The following is a 12,200-nucleotide window of genomic DNA, read 5'->3' as shown; positions in this document are numbered from 1 at the left end:
GCATCCCCTAAAATTGATTTCAGCACCCCAGATTAAGAAACGCTGCTCTAAGGAGTGGTACAGATGAGACTGAGTGGCCAGCAAAGGGTACTAATATCTGTTCTGCTCACGCACTCTCATATAAGATCACGCTACCCTATTTCCTATAATCTCCAAATTTTCTCATCATTACACTGGTGACTGTCTTCCGTTACACTGGTGGCATTAGAGGTGGTATCGAAATTTTTTTTCAGCATTACGCTGGTGGCAAATTCTCCTGCGTTACATGGGTGGCACTAGCGGCGGTGGTCTAAAATTTTCCGGCGTTACAATAGGCAGAAGGAAGAGAAAAGAATGAAGGAAAGAAAGACTGAAGAGGGAGCGTAGTCACACATAGGCAGACGGAAGAGGAAAGAATGAAGGAATGAAAGACAGAAGAGGAAGGGAGGAACAGAGGAAAGGGCAGACACTCAAAGCAGCATTACATCGAGTGCGTGGATGGTGGGCGTCCCCACCTACCACATAATGTTGAGATTCTACTTCCTAACACTTATATTGCACGCATTCTCAAACCTCCAGAGTCAGTGACAGAAGATTGCACGTGGGTTTTTTCCTCCTCACCTGATTCATGCCCTCAGAGATTAAATGGTCTTTCTACAAGTGTCCCCATCCCATGATGGAAATTGGATGGGAATGATGATGGGGATAATAATTAAGTCATAGGAGACTCTCAGACTCACTATGTAACCCTCCATCGTCTGATCAGTTCCTCCAAACAAGTCTGGAATGATTTTAAGCTAATGGGCCTAAAGATACACTGTATATGTCAACAGTAATTCAACAACAACCAGTAGGTAGCCAAAATACTGTAAAGTCCTACTGTAAGACAGTAATCATTTAATGGGTCACTGGACAAAAGAAAGCAAGTAAAGTTAGTGAATCAACAGAAGTAGTGAGTTAACAGAAACAGGTAATTTACAGTTAGTGTTACTCTCAAGGACTGTAAGAGATTAAATGTGTTGTAGCTGCCACATGAGCATAGACTAGTATGTAAATACTAGGAAGTCTTGTTTTTGTTTACGAGTTATTGTCTCTTTTTCTATAAGCATGGTGAAGGTATCAGCCAACATACACCATTGTGACATGTCACTAGTTTTCAGCGTTTATATTGCTCCTTATTATGGTATATCAGAGCTTATATTGCTCCTTATTATGGTATGTCAGTGCATTACTGCAAGTGAATATTTTTCATACATGTTGTGACACCTAATATGCAGCAGTCAGGGTGCAGCACGAGCTTCAAGCACTGCACGATAGATTGCCATGAAAGGCCGAGCCACCACTTGCCAGGGCTCAGGTGCTGCCACCTCATAGAAGTCACAGCCCCATGTGTCAGCTAGCTCATGGATGTCTTGATCATGCACCTGGCGGGCCTGAGTCAGGTCCGCCTTATTGCCCACCAGCACCATTGGACGCGGTGGACCTGGAGTCAGCTCAAGGATCACATGCCGCAGGTGGCTCAGTGCAGTAAAGGAGGTATGGGAGGTAAGAGAAAATACCAGTACGAATCCCTCGCCCCATGACACTTGCCGCTCTCGCCCTTCACCTGCCACCTCCACCTGCAATAGACATATAATGTTCTCACGGTACTCCTCTTGCATCATGTACTCTTTGTCACATCTAATATTTGGACAACACATGACAACAGTAGCACTATTTATATAATCACTGACAATCAGTCCATTACAAATATGAAGGACAAAATAGATAAAATTGTAGATCCTAGAAGTTTTTCTAAGGGCTATATCTCTATTAATGTCACAGAAGAAAAGTTGTTCTTACTGGTGAGATCTAATAAGAAAACACTCTAAAACTGACTGGGCACTACAGACTGAAATTAAAATGATACCAGCTAAGGTTTTCTAACTATCATCTGTGTTTCTACCATGTTTAGCTGCTTCAGTCTCAAGACATTTTTATTTTCATCAGACTGCCACTAGACAATTAACTTGAGTTTATGGACGTTCTTTATGGCTTGTCAAAAAAGGGATTTTATCTAACCTCTTCAGTTCGAAGCTTCTACGCTGAATAGCTACAAATGTCAGGTGGTAGCAACTATGAAGTATGAAAGATGGCCTAGTATTTAGGGATCTAAGTAAACCTATCCATTTCCAAAGCCTTTCTTTAGCTGAATGCACATGTCTGGTGGTAACAAGAATGAAATATAAAAGATGGGACCCTGCTGAAGGAGTTAATCACACATGACTTCATTGAGCTGAGGGGTTGACCTTACGTGTCCAGCAGTATCCATGACCTGGAGTGGGAGTGGGTATTCCGGGAGTGGGAACTGGTAGCTATACACGGCCTCCATGGTGGGGTCGTACTCACCGATAAATCTACCAGTCAGAAGACGTACAATCAGGGCTGAAAAATAAGAATGAATTATAGTAGATTATTTTCACCTGAGAGAACTTAAGCATTCCTACAATTTGAAGGCTCCAACATGCTTGCATGTATCAGCCTTGGTAACCTAATGGCGGCTGTCCATGCTGCTCGATCTCTAGCAGGCCCACTCTTTAGTCCCTTATCACTGAGGTCATACTGTATGACATATCTCAGACCTTTTTCAGTCTGTCTCTTGCAGCCCTATCCTCGACGTTCATACTTCACTTACTGCACCCTCTCCACATGTCCAAAACATCTCAATCTGCCCCTCCTCACCACAGCATCAATACGCTCCAGTCCTATCCTTTATCTCAACACTTCAGTTGTAAACCTAGTCCCTCCAGGCCTCATATTCAACGACGCTGTACACATCCATCTAATCACTGTCATTTCTGTATGTTTGAGCGCATGAATATCCTTTTCTGTTACTGCCCAGGTCTCAGTACCATACAGCATTACACTCCTAACACATGCCTGTAGGAAGTAGGCTATAACACCAGCCAATCGGAACGGCACTCCCAAGGAGGATGGGAATGCTGGTGATTGGAAGAGCTGGAGCTCCTGTTTCACTAGCCACCAGGATATCCTGACCATTCACTTTTGCCGACCTTTTCAGTGTGAGAATTTTATTCAGCACTGGAGAGCCATCAGACTGAAGGAAATAGATATAGGCTTCATTTATCCGTGATTACTAGAGATTAGTAAGTTGAGGGAAATCACCTGGAAATATTTAAAAAAAAAAAAAAAAAAAAAAAAAAAAAAAATCGATACCAAATTGAACAGGCTAACATTTTTATTGTCCATACTCATATTTCAAAATATTATTCTAAACTTCGTCTCCTTGCAAACTTCCGCACTGTGAGGTTATCTTCAACCTGCTACGTCTCTTGCTACTCATTCTTCACACGAACAGTGTATCGATAAATAAAGAGGAAGGCAGGAGCTGTAAGTCTTTCACTCATACACAAAACTGCATCTCGTAGGGTTAAAGCAGTGGTCACGGTTTTTCATATTTGATTTCACATGCTATTCCCTATTTATTTATGCAACAGTCGAAAGCCCCTTGATCAATTTCCTAATTTTGTTTTCCATTAGAACGCAAAGGTTGTGAATACTACATTCTTCTGGAAAATACGAGTACTTATGTAAGCGTATCATCTTGCAGTTGCCTTTTTTTTTTTTTTTTTTTTTTTTTTTTTTTGCAGTCGCAGTATGTTTAAAATAAAACTGAACTGTTCTCTAAGTCACGTAGGTATCTCACAGGTATTTACACTCCGACTGTGCCAAGAAAACGGTAGGCTAGAGGACAGCAGACTGAAGAGAAGAGAGAGCAGAAATGAGGTTTGATTTTATGACATTTGCTTGTCAAATAAGAATACTGGGACCCACACACTCACATTAATATTAATAAGGTATTACTACGCTTTCGGACAACACCCCCAATTTCTTTTTTTTTATTCGGGAGCTACTACTTACCTCGACCCTGGTTAAGGAAAAAGTCCTAGGTTAATTTTTGGTTTGGTTAGGATAGGATTTCCTCTTCCATTGAGGTTTTGTCAGAAACGGCTAATTTACCATTAATAATTTCGAGTCCACATAAAACAGTTGCAAGACTGATATTTGCCGTGATTGCAGTCACACTTCGGTCTGTGCTAAAATAAAAAGTTCCACTTGCAACAATAAGACAAATACACAGATAATCGATGTTATATGACCTCATAAACAATTACTCAGCTATTCATGTATACATACGTTCCACTGCTGGCTATCTCCAGTTTCAGATAATCTCCCATCTTATGTAGTTAACAGGGCAAACATTTATGGTTCTTCATACCCTCAGTTCTTAATTTCCCGCATACTGTGTTGGACATGAGCATCTCTCTCCGAGTCCCTGTATCAAATTAAGTTTGGATGGGCTGGAAGACGGACGTGTAGCCTAATGGAGGAAGGAGAGACGACCCTCTTGCCTCCATCGCTAACGAATTGACCACGTGGAGAAGGGCTGGAGATGGGTAAGGAAGTCGGCAGAGAGGAGGCCGCGGACCGAATTCACATTATCACAATACTTAAGGTTGGGGCTTATCTAGCAAGCCGTTGCTGACTTCATTTTGCAGGACAAGCAGGAGACATAGGAAAGTTTGGTATTTATTTACTTTATTGCCGTTTCTGTAGCGGGCAATCTTACCATACCCAGTGGATTTGTGCTATCATATAGTGTACGCCTGTATTTTTTTTTTTTTTGTGCGCAAATGAATAATTCTATTATGAATATTTTTAATTTCAGTTCTCACCTGACCGACGTCACTCAGCCGGCCAATCACAGGGCGATATTTAATTTTGAAATCGCGCTTCGACTCCACGGCCACCACCAAGATGCCATGTGCAGGCTGCTCTTTTAATTACAAAGAAATTGGAAAAAAAATTCTTTGAAATTATGCACTACGACCATGACAGTCTTGACCCCCATACTTGGGTTAGGTTACCTTAGGTTGAGATAGCTTAGCTTAGCTTGTCGGATGAGCCAAAGAGGACCATCAGCGTAAGTTAGGTTACCCGTACTTTAGGTCAGGTTACTTTTGTTTGGTTAGGTTAGGTTTGGTTAGGTTAGGTTTGGTTAGGTTAGGTTTGGTTAGGTTAGGTTTGGTTTGGTTTGGTTAGGTTAGGTTAGGTTTGGTTTGGTTTGGTTTGGTTAGGTTAGGTTAGGTTTGGTTTGGTTTGGTTAGGTTTGGTTTGGTTTGGTTAGGCTAGGTTAGGGTTGGTGGCAATCAGGAGCTCCCGCAGAGTTAGGAGGTAACTAAGATTGTCATAGTCATATTATGGTTATTATTCATTTGCACAACAAATGAGGCCTCAAAACACCCAAATGAACTAAAAAAAAAAAAAAAAGTAGATGGAACAAAAAAAAAAAAAAAAAAAAAAGAGAAATGGTAATAAAGTATTTATCGAAAGTTTTTGCATTTAAGTTTCCTTACACTTCATGCAAAACAAGTCTTGGTTACAAGAAAATTATCTCGTAACAATACTACTTCTTTCCATGGCCTTACTTCTTCCTTCAGAAAAAAATCGGGAGTTGCAAGAGGGAGTTGTTCGTAGGTGTGCTCGTGAAAATCGGCCTTGAGCTGAATAAACTTTGTCCCATGGCGGATTAAAGAACAAGATTAACAGGTTTCTTGTTTGGGTAAGGAGCAAGGTGTGACTAAGTGGATGGTTCAAAATTGCTTTGATATGAGCTGCAGCAATATATATTATAGTTCCATAGGCGAGATTTGAGTGCATGTATTTGTTTTCAGGCACCACCCGTTTGGAATGGGTAACAAAGATCATGTATAAAAAATGTAATCTAGTTGGTTTAAATACCTAGCAGTTATATTTTGCATCCAAAAGAGTATAAATATTCGTCAGCACTGACAGCGTAATATGACTGAACCAGAAAGTAGACCGTACGTTTATTGTATGTTCCCTGTTTACAAAGGTTGTACGATAGGCAACTATCAAACGGCAAAGGATTTTTCCTTGTCCGTATAAGAAAAAATTTAAAAAAAGTAGGAAACTTTGGAACCCTCCCCCCCCATCCCTTCCTCCACCTCCAACTGGGGCTGCTGAGGAAGTCTCAGGCTCACCCTGTGGCGTGATGACATTGACTTGAGGTATTTGGATCGATAACACGGATGAGGAATGACGGAGAAGGATATCAAAATATGATGGGGAAAGAATGGTAGGTAAGTAAAACTCAGGGAGCTAAAAAAAAAAAAAAATGACAACATACAAAGTTACAGGCTAACGTATTTCGTCAAATCTGTTTGCACGAGTACGGTATTTTGTCACGTGTCTTTGTGTCTAAAGAATGCAAGTGACTTGTACATACAATACTCGTGTAATTTCCTGTCATTGAAAAAAAAAAAGTAACATCGTTTGATAATACATCCTACGCTGTAACATCACATACGAGAGAGCAGTCAGCCAGTTTTTTCCGACGCTAACGAAGTACTATTGAAATAGGGTGTTTCTAATGAGAAGATGCATGTGGAGATAAAAATCTGTAATGGCTATTGTGTGTCGACATGGTGCGAATATAATGCAAGCATTTGAAAGGATATTCTAGAAGCATTTATTATAAATGTCCACCACGGCCTGATTTCGACTCCATAGTAGACACAGGCAAATTACGAGACGAACATGCGATCATTGAACCACTATAACTCCTTACTGAAACTTGCGTCAGGTTATTCCAACTAGATTTTCATTCATTTCTTGCGGCCAGCACTTAGAAACGTTACCTTTGGTACGATAACTTTGGTTTGTGAAGTTCGGCTTCTTAAATAGACTGCATAAAGTCATTTAGTCACTGGCGATGTCCCAAAATTTTATAAGTTTATGTATGTAATGAAAAATATTTTATCATGTTGCCAGATATTTCACCCTTTTTGCAGTATTACAGCTGTGACAATTTTCCAGCAGATGGATTACTAAAGTATATCTGTTTTTTGGATCCGGGCCGAGGCCTCTTGAGCTAGGATAAAGTAAAATCGACGCAAACTTGAATGAATGTCTGATGACGTCAAAAACAATAACTTGCAGACGACGCTTGTGCTTCTCTACCCTTCAACCAAAGAAGAAAAAGAAGACGCTTGTGCTGACGTGGTCCTCAACAGTGAATACAGACCTGAGCAGAAAGTTACGAGTTATGGTGTTTTGGGGGATAGGAGGGTATACGGAGAACTGTAGTGCCATATTTTTACCTTCCTTGACTTAGAGTGGTTTAAATTGGTGTGTTACGTAGGGAGCGGTACGCATTCGACAGTTACTACAAAACAGCAAAACATCCCCCGACCACAGTCACAAGTTGTTTTTAATTGATAAGTTATGCATTTTTTCATTGCTGCAAATCTTAACCACGTAACGTGGAAGACGACCAAGTAATGGCTTCCACTCGGCGTTCCTTAGTGGACAGGAAATAGCTTCCAATCGCAGCATATTTAATGCCTACTGGACTAAAGGTGAGTAGGAAAGCTTCCAGTCTGTAATGCAAATAATGTATTTTTTTCCCTCTGTATAATGTGTAACTTTAGAATCAAAGTAATAGGTATAAAAAGTTGCGGAAATGCGGAAATTTGAGTTTTAGAACCTCGTCAATTTTAGACAAACCAAGCCAAACGGGACGTAACCTAACCACGAAGGCAGTACCGTAGGCCTATTCTTTAATCTAAATGTTGATATATAAAGGTAATCCTTAAGGAGACATAGGACCACTTTTTTTTTTTTTTTTTTACCTGCGTTTGAACTGATTCTGGCTTTGTAGAGGTGTACAGAACGCGTTTTCGAGAATGAAGAGAATCCATCGATAAATGCGAAAAATATGATCACATAAGGGAAAGGTTAGGTTAGGTTAGGGTAAGCTTGGTTAGGTTAGCATAAAATTGGTTAGGTTAGCATAAAATAGGTTAGGTTAGGTTAAGATAAATAAGTTTAGGTTGTTACGAAAACTTAGGTTAGTTTTGGATAAACAGGTACTGACAAGGGGAATTTCTTTCAAAAATGGTGTTTTATAATGACGTCCGTCTGTAAACAAACTTTTTAAAAACCGTTTTCTTACTTAAAAAAAAAAAAAAAACCCAGCTTGGAAGCAGAAAACACTTAAAGAATCCCATGAGGGCCTGAGGTAAGGACGCAAAACAAAAAAACTGCGAAATAAAGTGGTCCTATGTCTCCCCAAGGATTACGATATAAAATTGTTTCGCGGGGTCTGGGTGCCATAATTGAATTACATTATTATGTCACTGTTTAAACTTTTTATATTTGTTGTTGGGAGTTTCCCAACATTTATCCGAATTGACGTTTATATAAGAATATATGCCTGACCAGCATCTGTAAGAAACTTCAGGAATATTTGAAGTTAATAAGATCTTAGTATATGATATAGACAATTAATAAAATCTTAATAAAATGTTTTTAGCTTACTTTGTAACTTTAAAGAGTATTTGACGCCTTTAACCTTACGTAAATGTGTTGCATCATAACTTCTGTCCCCAGATATTGTTAAAAACCATTGGTTATTTTATTTATTTATTATGTGAATATACCAACATCAGATATTATTGAGCATTTCAGTTAGGGACAAATTATATCCAGAGGTTAGGACGACTGATGTGACTTTTTCGGTTAGGCTCATAAATGACCTTTTGAACAGCACCATGGTTAGGACAGATGGATGCTTAGGTTTCGACCGAAAAATAGTTTCTTGGATTGGTTAAGTCTGAAAATTGCGAGGAAATTTTTGCCAGAACTTGGTTTGTATTACTATGCCTGTCTTCGGGTTTTCTTAATTTTCTTAATACCGTAGGTTTTCGCAACATTTTCCTTTATCGTAAAAGCATTTCGCGTTTTTTCGGGCAATTTAAGATCGCCGTGAAAGAAAAGGTAAGTGGTGGTGTGATAAAAACGGTCAGAATTATGTGAATCACATCGGAAAATTAAGAGAGAGAGAGAGAGAGAGAGAGAGAGTAAAATTTCCCCGAAATTAGTACTAAAACATGAGACGCGGGCAAGTGTGGTGTCAAACTGAGGTGGCACTGAAATACGTAACTACTCATCCTTCATGTGTAATCTCGCCATTCCTCATCCACACTCATTCTTCATTATTTCCCAGTTTAGAAACACTGTTAAATGGAGCGTTCATTGGGCATATTTGACACAACAACAGCTAAATATTTTATAACTTCGCACAAGAATACTCACGCTTTTAAATCCTCCAGTTTCAGTTTTTATCCCATACCGGTATATAAATTTTTGAAAAGCTTGCTCGCTGGATTTCGAGGTTTCATCGTTATAATTGCCTCTCGAATCGGCAAAGGAAATATCATAGAAGAAAAGTGTGTTGTATTGATGAAATTTATCCACTAGAAGATGAGTTACTGTATTTTTGAGAATCCAGAAGTAAAGGTAGCCTAATTCCCCGTTGATTATCATTGTTCTCTGATTACGGTACCTCATTAATTTCCCTTGGGTTGGAAGCCGATACAAAGGCATGGTCAACATAATGGCTGATTTCATAAAAAAGAGGAAGAGGAGGAGGAGGAGGAAGAAGAAGATGAAGAAGAAGGGGTATTCTCATAAAGTTGTCATCGTCCAGCTTTTGCTTAGTTATGGATACAGTTGTGCTATATTTTTGCACCTCGACAAGAATGCACGAAGTTCGTATCATCCTCAATCCGATGACATTATTATTATTATTATTATTATTATTATTATTATTATATCCAGGCAATTTTAATTTTCCCAGGAGAGATTTTTCGAACTGAAGGCTTCACTAACCCCTTAAACGAGAGGTCTTTCCTTCGTTCAGTAATAGCGACGGAGGTTGCTAGAATAACTGAAAGAAAAAAGTAATTGAATTGAAGGGATTAATGTGGCAAATATTTAAACAAAAGTTTGATGTAATTTGCAGTTTTAGAGAAAATGCATGTGTTCCGTTGACTGGCTGTTCAGGGCTAAGACGCGCAAGCAAATTGACGACCAATGTTGTGTTGTCTAACTATCCATTACCAGACTCTTACTCCCGGAAGGTTGGCCACAAACAAATCGCCTCCATGTCGCCCCCCTGTCCCCCGCCGTTTCACTACCCTCTCCCCAGCTCACACCCCCTCTTTCACATACCTCTCCACTTCATGCCTCCATCTCATCCTCGGCCTCCCCCTTCTCCCCCTTCACTTCACTCATACACTCTACTTGTTAGTCTCAGTTTATTTCTCGTAACATCTGTGACACCTACAGTACACATCTACACCACAACGCTCCTTCACTTCCTCATTTGTCAGTCAGTCTCTCCATGTAACTCCACATGCTCCTCTCAGATAACTCGTTTCTAGTGGTCTCACTCTTGACTTGTGTCCTTCCAACAAGGTCTAAGCTTCACTTCCATACGTCCTTCCAACAAGGTCCAAGCACTTCCGTACGTTAGAGTTGGTACCGTATCTCAGTTCAATCATGCAGCGACTTTTTTACATCCATGCACGCCTCCCAACTCTTTATCATTGCTTTCAAAGAACCAGCAACTTTTCTTCCTTGTTTTACCCTTTCAAGCACTTCATCCTTCAAATTTCCATCCTTACTCATCACACTACCCAAGTACTTAAATGCACTCACATTTTCCATTTCCTCTGCATCCAACCTCACTGCATATTCAGTGACTTCATCTCTCTCGACAACTATAACTTTACTCTTCCCTACATTCCCTTTTAAATTACATTTCTTACACACCAAAACTCATTCACCAAGCCTTGCAGTTCCCCTTCGTCTTCACTTAACAATACAGTATCATCTGCAAACAACAGCACAGGAAGCTTCCAAACGCTGCCCTATCTCATTAGGGCCACTCCAACATCTGTTGTATTTGTTGTTTGATTTGACTTTTTTACTCTCCACCTGACAGTCAGAGGAGGGTGTTGTTGTCACTGGGATCAATAGATGTCCGCCCGTAGAGTCGGGCGGCAGGGCGGCTGGCCGGGTGTAGAGATTTCGTTTCTGGGTCAGAACTCAGAAAGTATTCACTATAGAACCATGAAATTTCGCATAGTTATGTGTTAAAGTGAACTGGTGCCTTGTGATAGGTAGAATGCTGTCTTAAGTAGCTTTTTTTATGAAAAAGTAAAAAAAAAAAAAAATCCAGATATTTCAGTGCTACCTGCGCAAGAAGTCTGATGGGCCTAGGTTGTGTCCTCAAGGCGTTCTCCTTATCCCGACTTTTAAAATAAAAGACTGGGGGGAGAGGGAGTGAGGGCAGTTATGCGCTTGGGAGATGTGCAGGGAGGTGGGGGGTATGTGCTTGGTCAAATGGAGGGTTGCAACAGCATAGCGTTGCTTTTTTTTTTTTTGATGAACTTGAGTGACATGGGTAGATTCTTTACTCATCATCCAAGAGACATTGAAAATATTACCTAGCACTTGTATTGTTTGTCATTCCTAGAAAAAAAAAGTTAATTGTATTATAATGAATCAAGATTCTTTCTTCTTAGTCTGCCTCAAAGAAGCACATTAGAGTTTGAGGCAAAAGGGAACTGATTCTTAGTTTGTTCGTGAATAGTAGCCTGGACAAGTTGGTGGTGTGTAGTTTCGCTCTGTGTCCAGCTTGACGGGGGTTCGTTCTTTATTCGGCCAGTAGTATGTCCGGCTCGGTGAATCATGTTTTTATTTATTTTTTCTTGGAGGGAACAATTTGTGGACTTTTAACATTTGGTTTCTTCTTCCCTGCATTAAAAAAAAAAAAAAAAAAAGCCGGTGGTGTAATGGTTGGTGCTGTGCAGACAAATTAGTGGTCTACACATATATTTGCGCGCCTTCGTGTTCACCGTGGCGGGGGTTCGTTCCTGACTGGGTGTGATACTATGTTCACTTCGTTGAAGCACGTGGTTTCAGAAGTTTGCGGGATTGAAATGGGCTGGTTCGTCGTATTAGTGGGGCGGGGGGAACGAAGAGAGAAGGAAGAGAGTTGTGAAAAGAGAGGGAATGAGAGAGGGGATATAGGAGGAATGTCAGAGGATGAGATGAGACTGAGAATGAAAGATGGGGAGATGAGAGGAAGGATGCGGAACTAGAGAGAGAGAGAGAGAGAGAGAGAGAGAAAGAGAGAGAGAGAGAGAGAGAGAGATGATTACCAGTAGACTATGAGACGAGGCAGTCGGGAAAGGGAGGTGAGGGAAGAGCGTTAAAACGTATTTACATGTAAAGTGCAAATTATTGAGACGGTAATATCGCTAAAGTTAGAAATATAACAACTTTGG

At 40.2% G+C, this 12,200-nt stretch overlaps 1 protein-coding gene across 1 annotated transcript in view; it reads right to left on the bottom strand.

The window, feature by feature from the left end:
- Positions 1–898: 898 nt before the first annotated feature.
- Positions 899–12,200, bottom strand: part of LOC145400224 (uncharacterized) — a 57,991-nt gene continuing 46,689 nt past the window's right edge. The window contains exons 2-3 of the mRNA XM_080272739.1: positions 2,273–2,403; positions 899–1,598 (exon numbers count right to left, since the gene is read on the bottom strand). Coding sequence (XP_080128865.1) covers positions 1,260–1,598; positions 2,273–2,403 — 470 coding nt within the window. The 3' untranslated portion in view covers positions 899–1,259. The remainder of the gene's footprint in view (positions 1,599–2,272; positions 2,404–12,200) is intronic.

Source organism: Coenobita brevimanus, chromosome 51 (genome assembly GCF_032717465.1).
Source record: "Coenobita brevimanus isolate Jiangsu-jjx chromosome 51, ASM3271746v2, whole genome shotgun sequence".
Taxonomy (NCBI): Eukaryota; Metazoa; Arthropoda; class Malacostraca; order Decapoda; family Coenobitidae; genus Coenobita; species Coenobita brevimanus.
The sequence above is the reverse complement of the archived record's forward strand: the minus strand, read 5'-3'. Positions and strand labels throughout refer to the sequence as shown.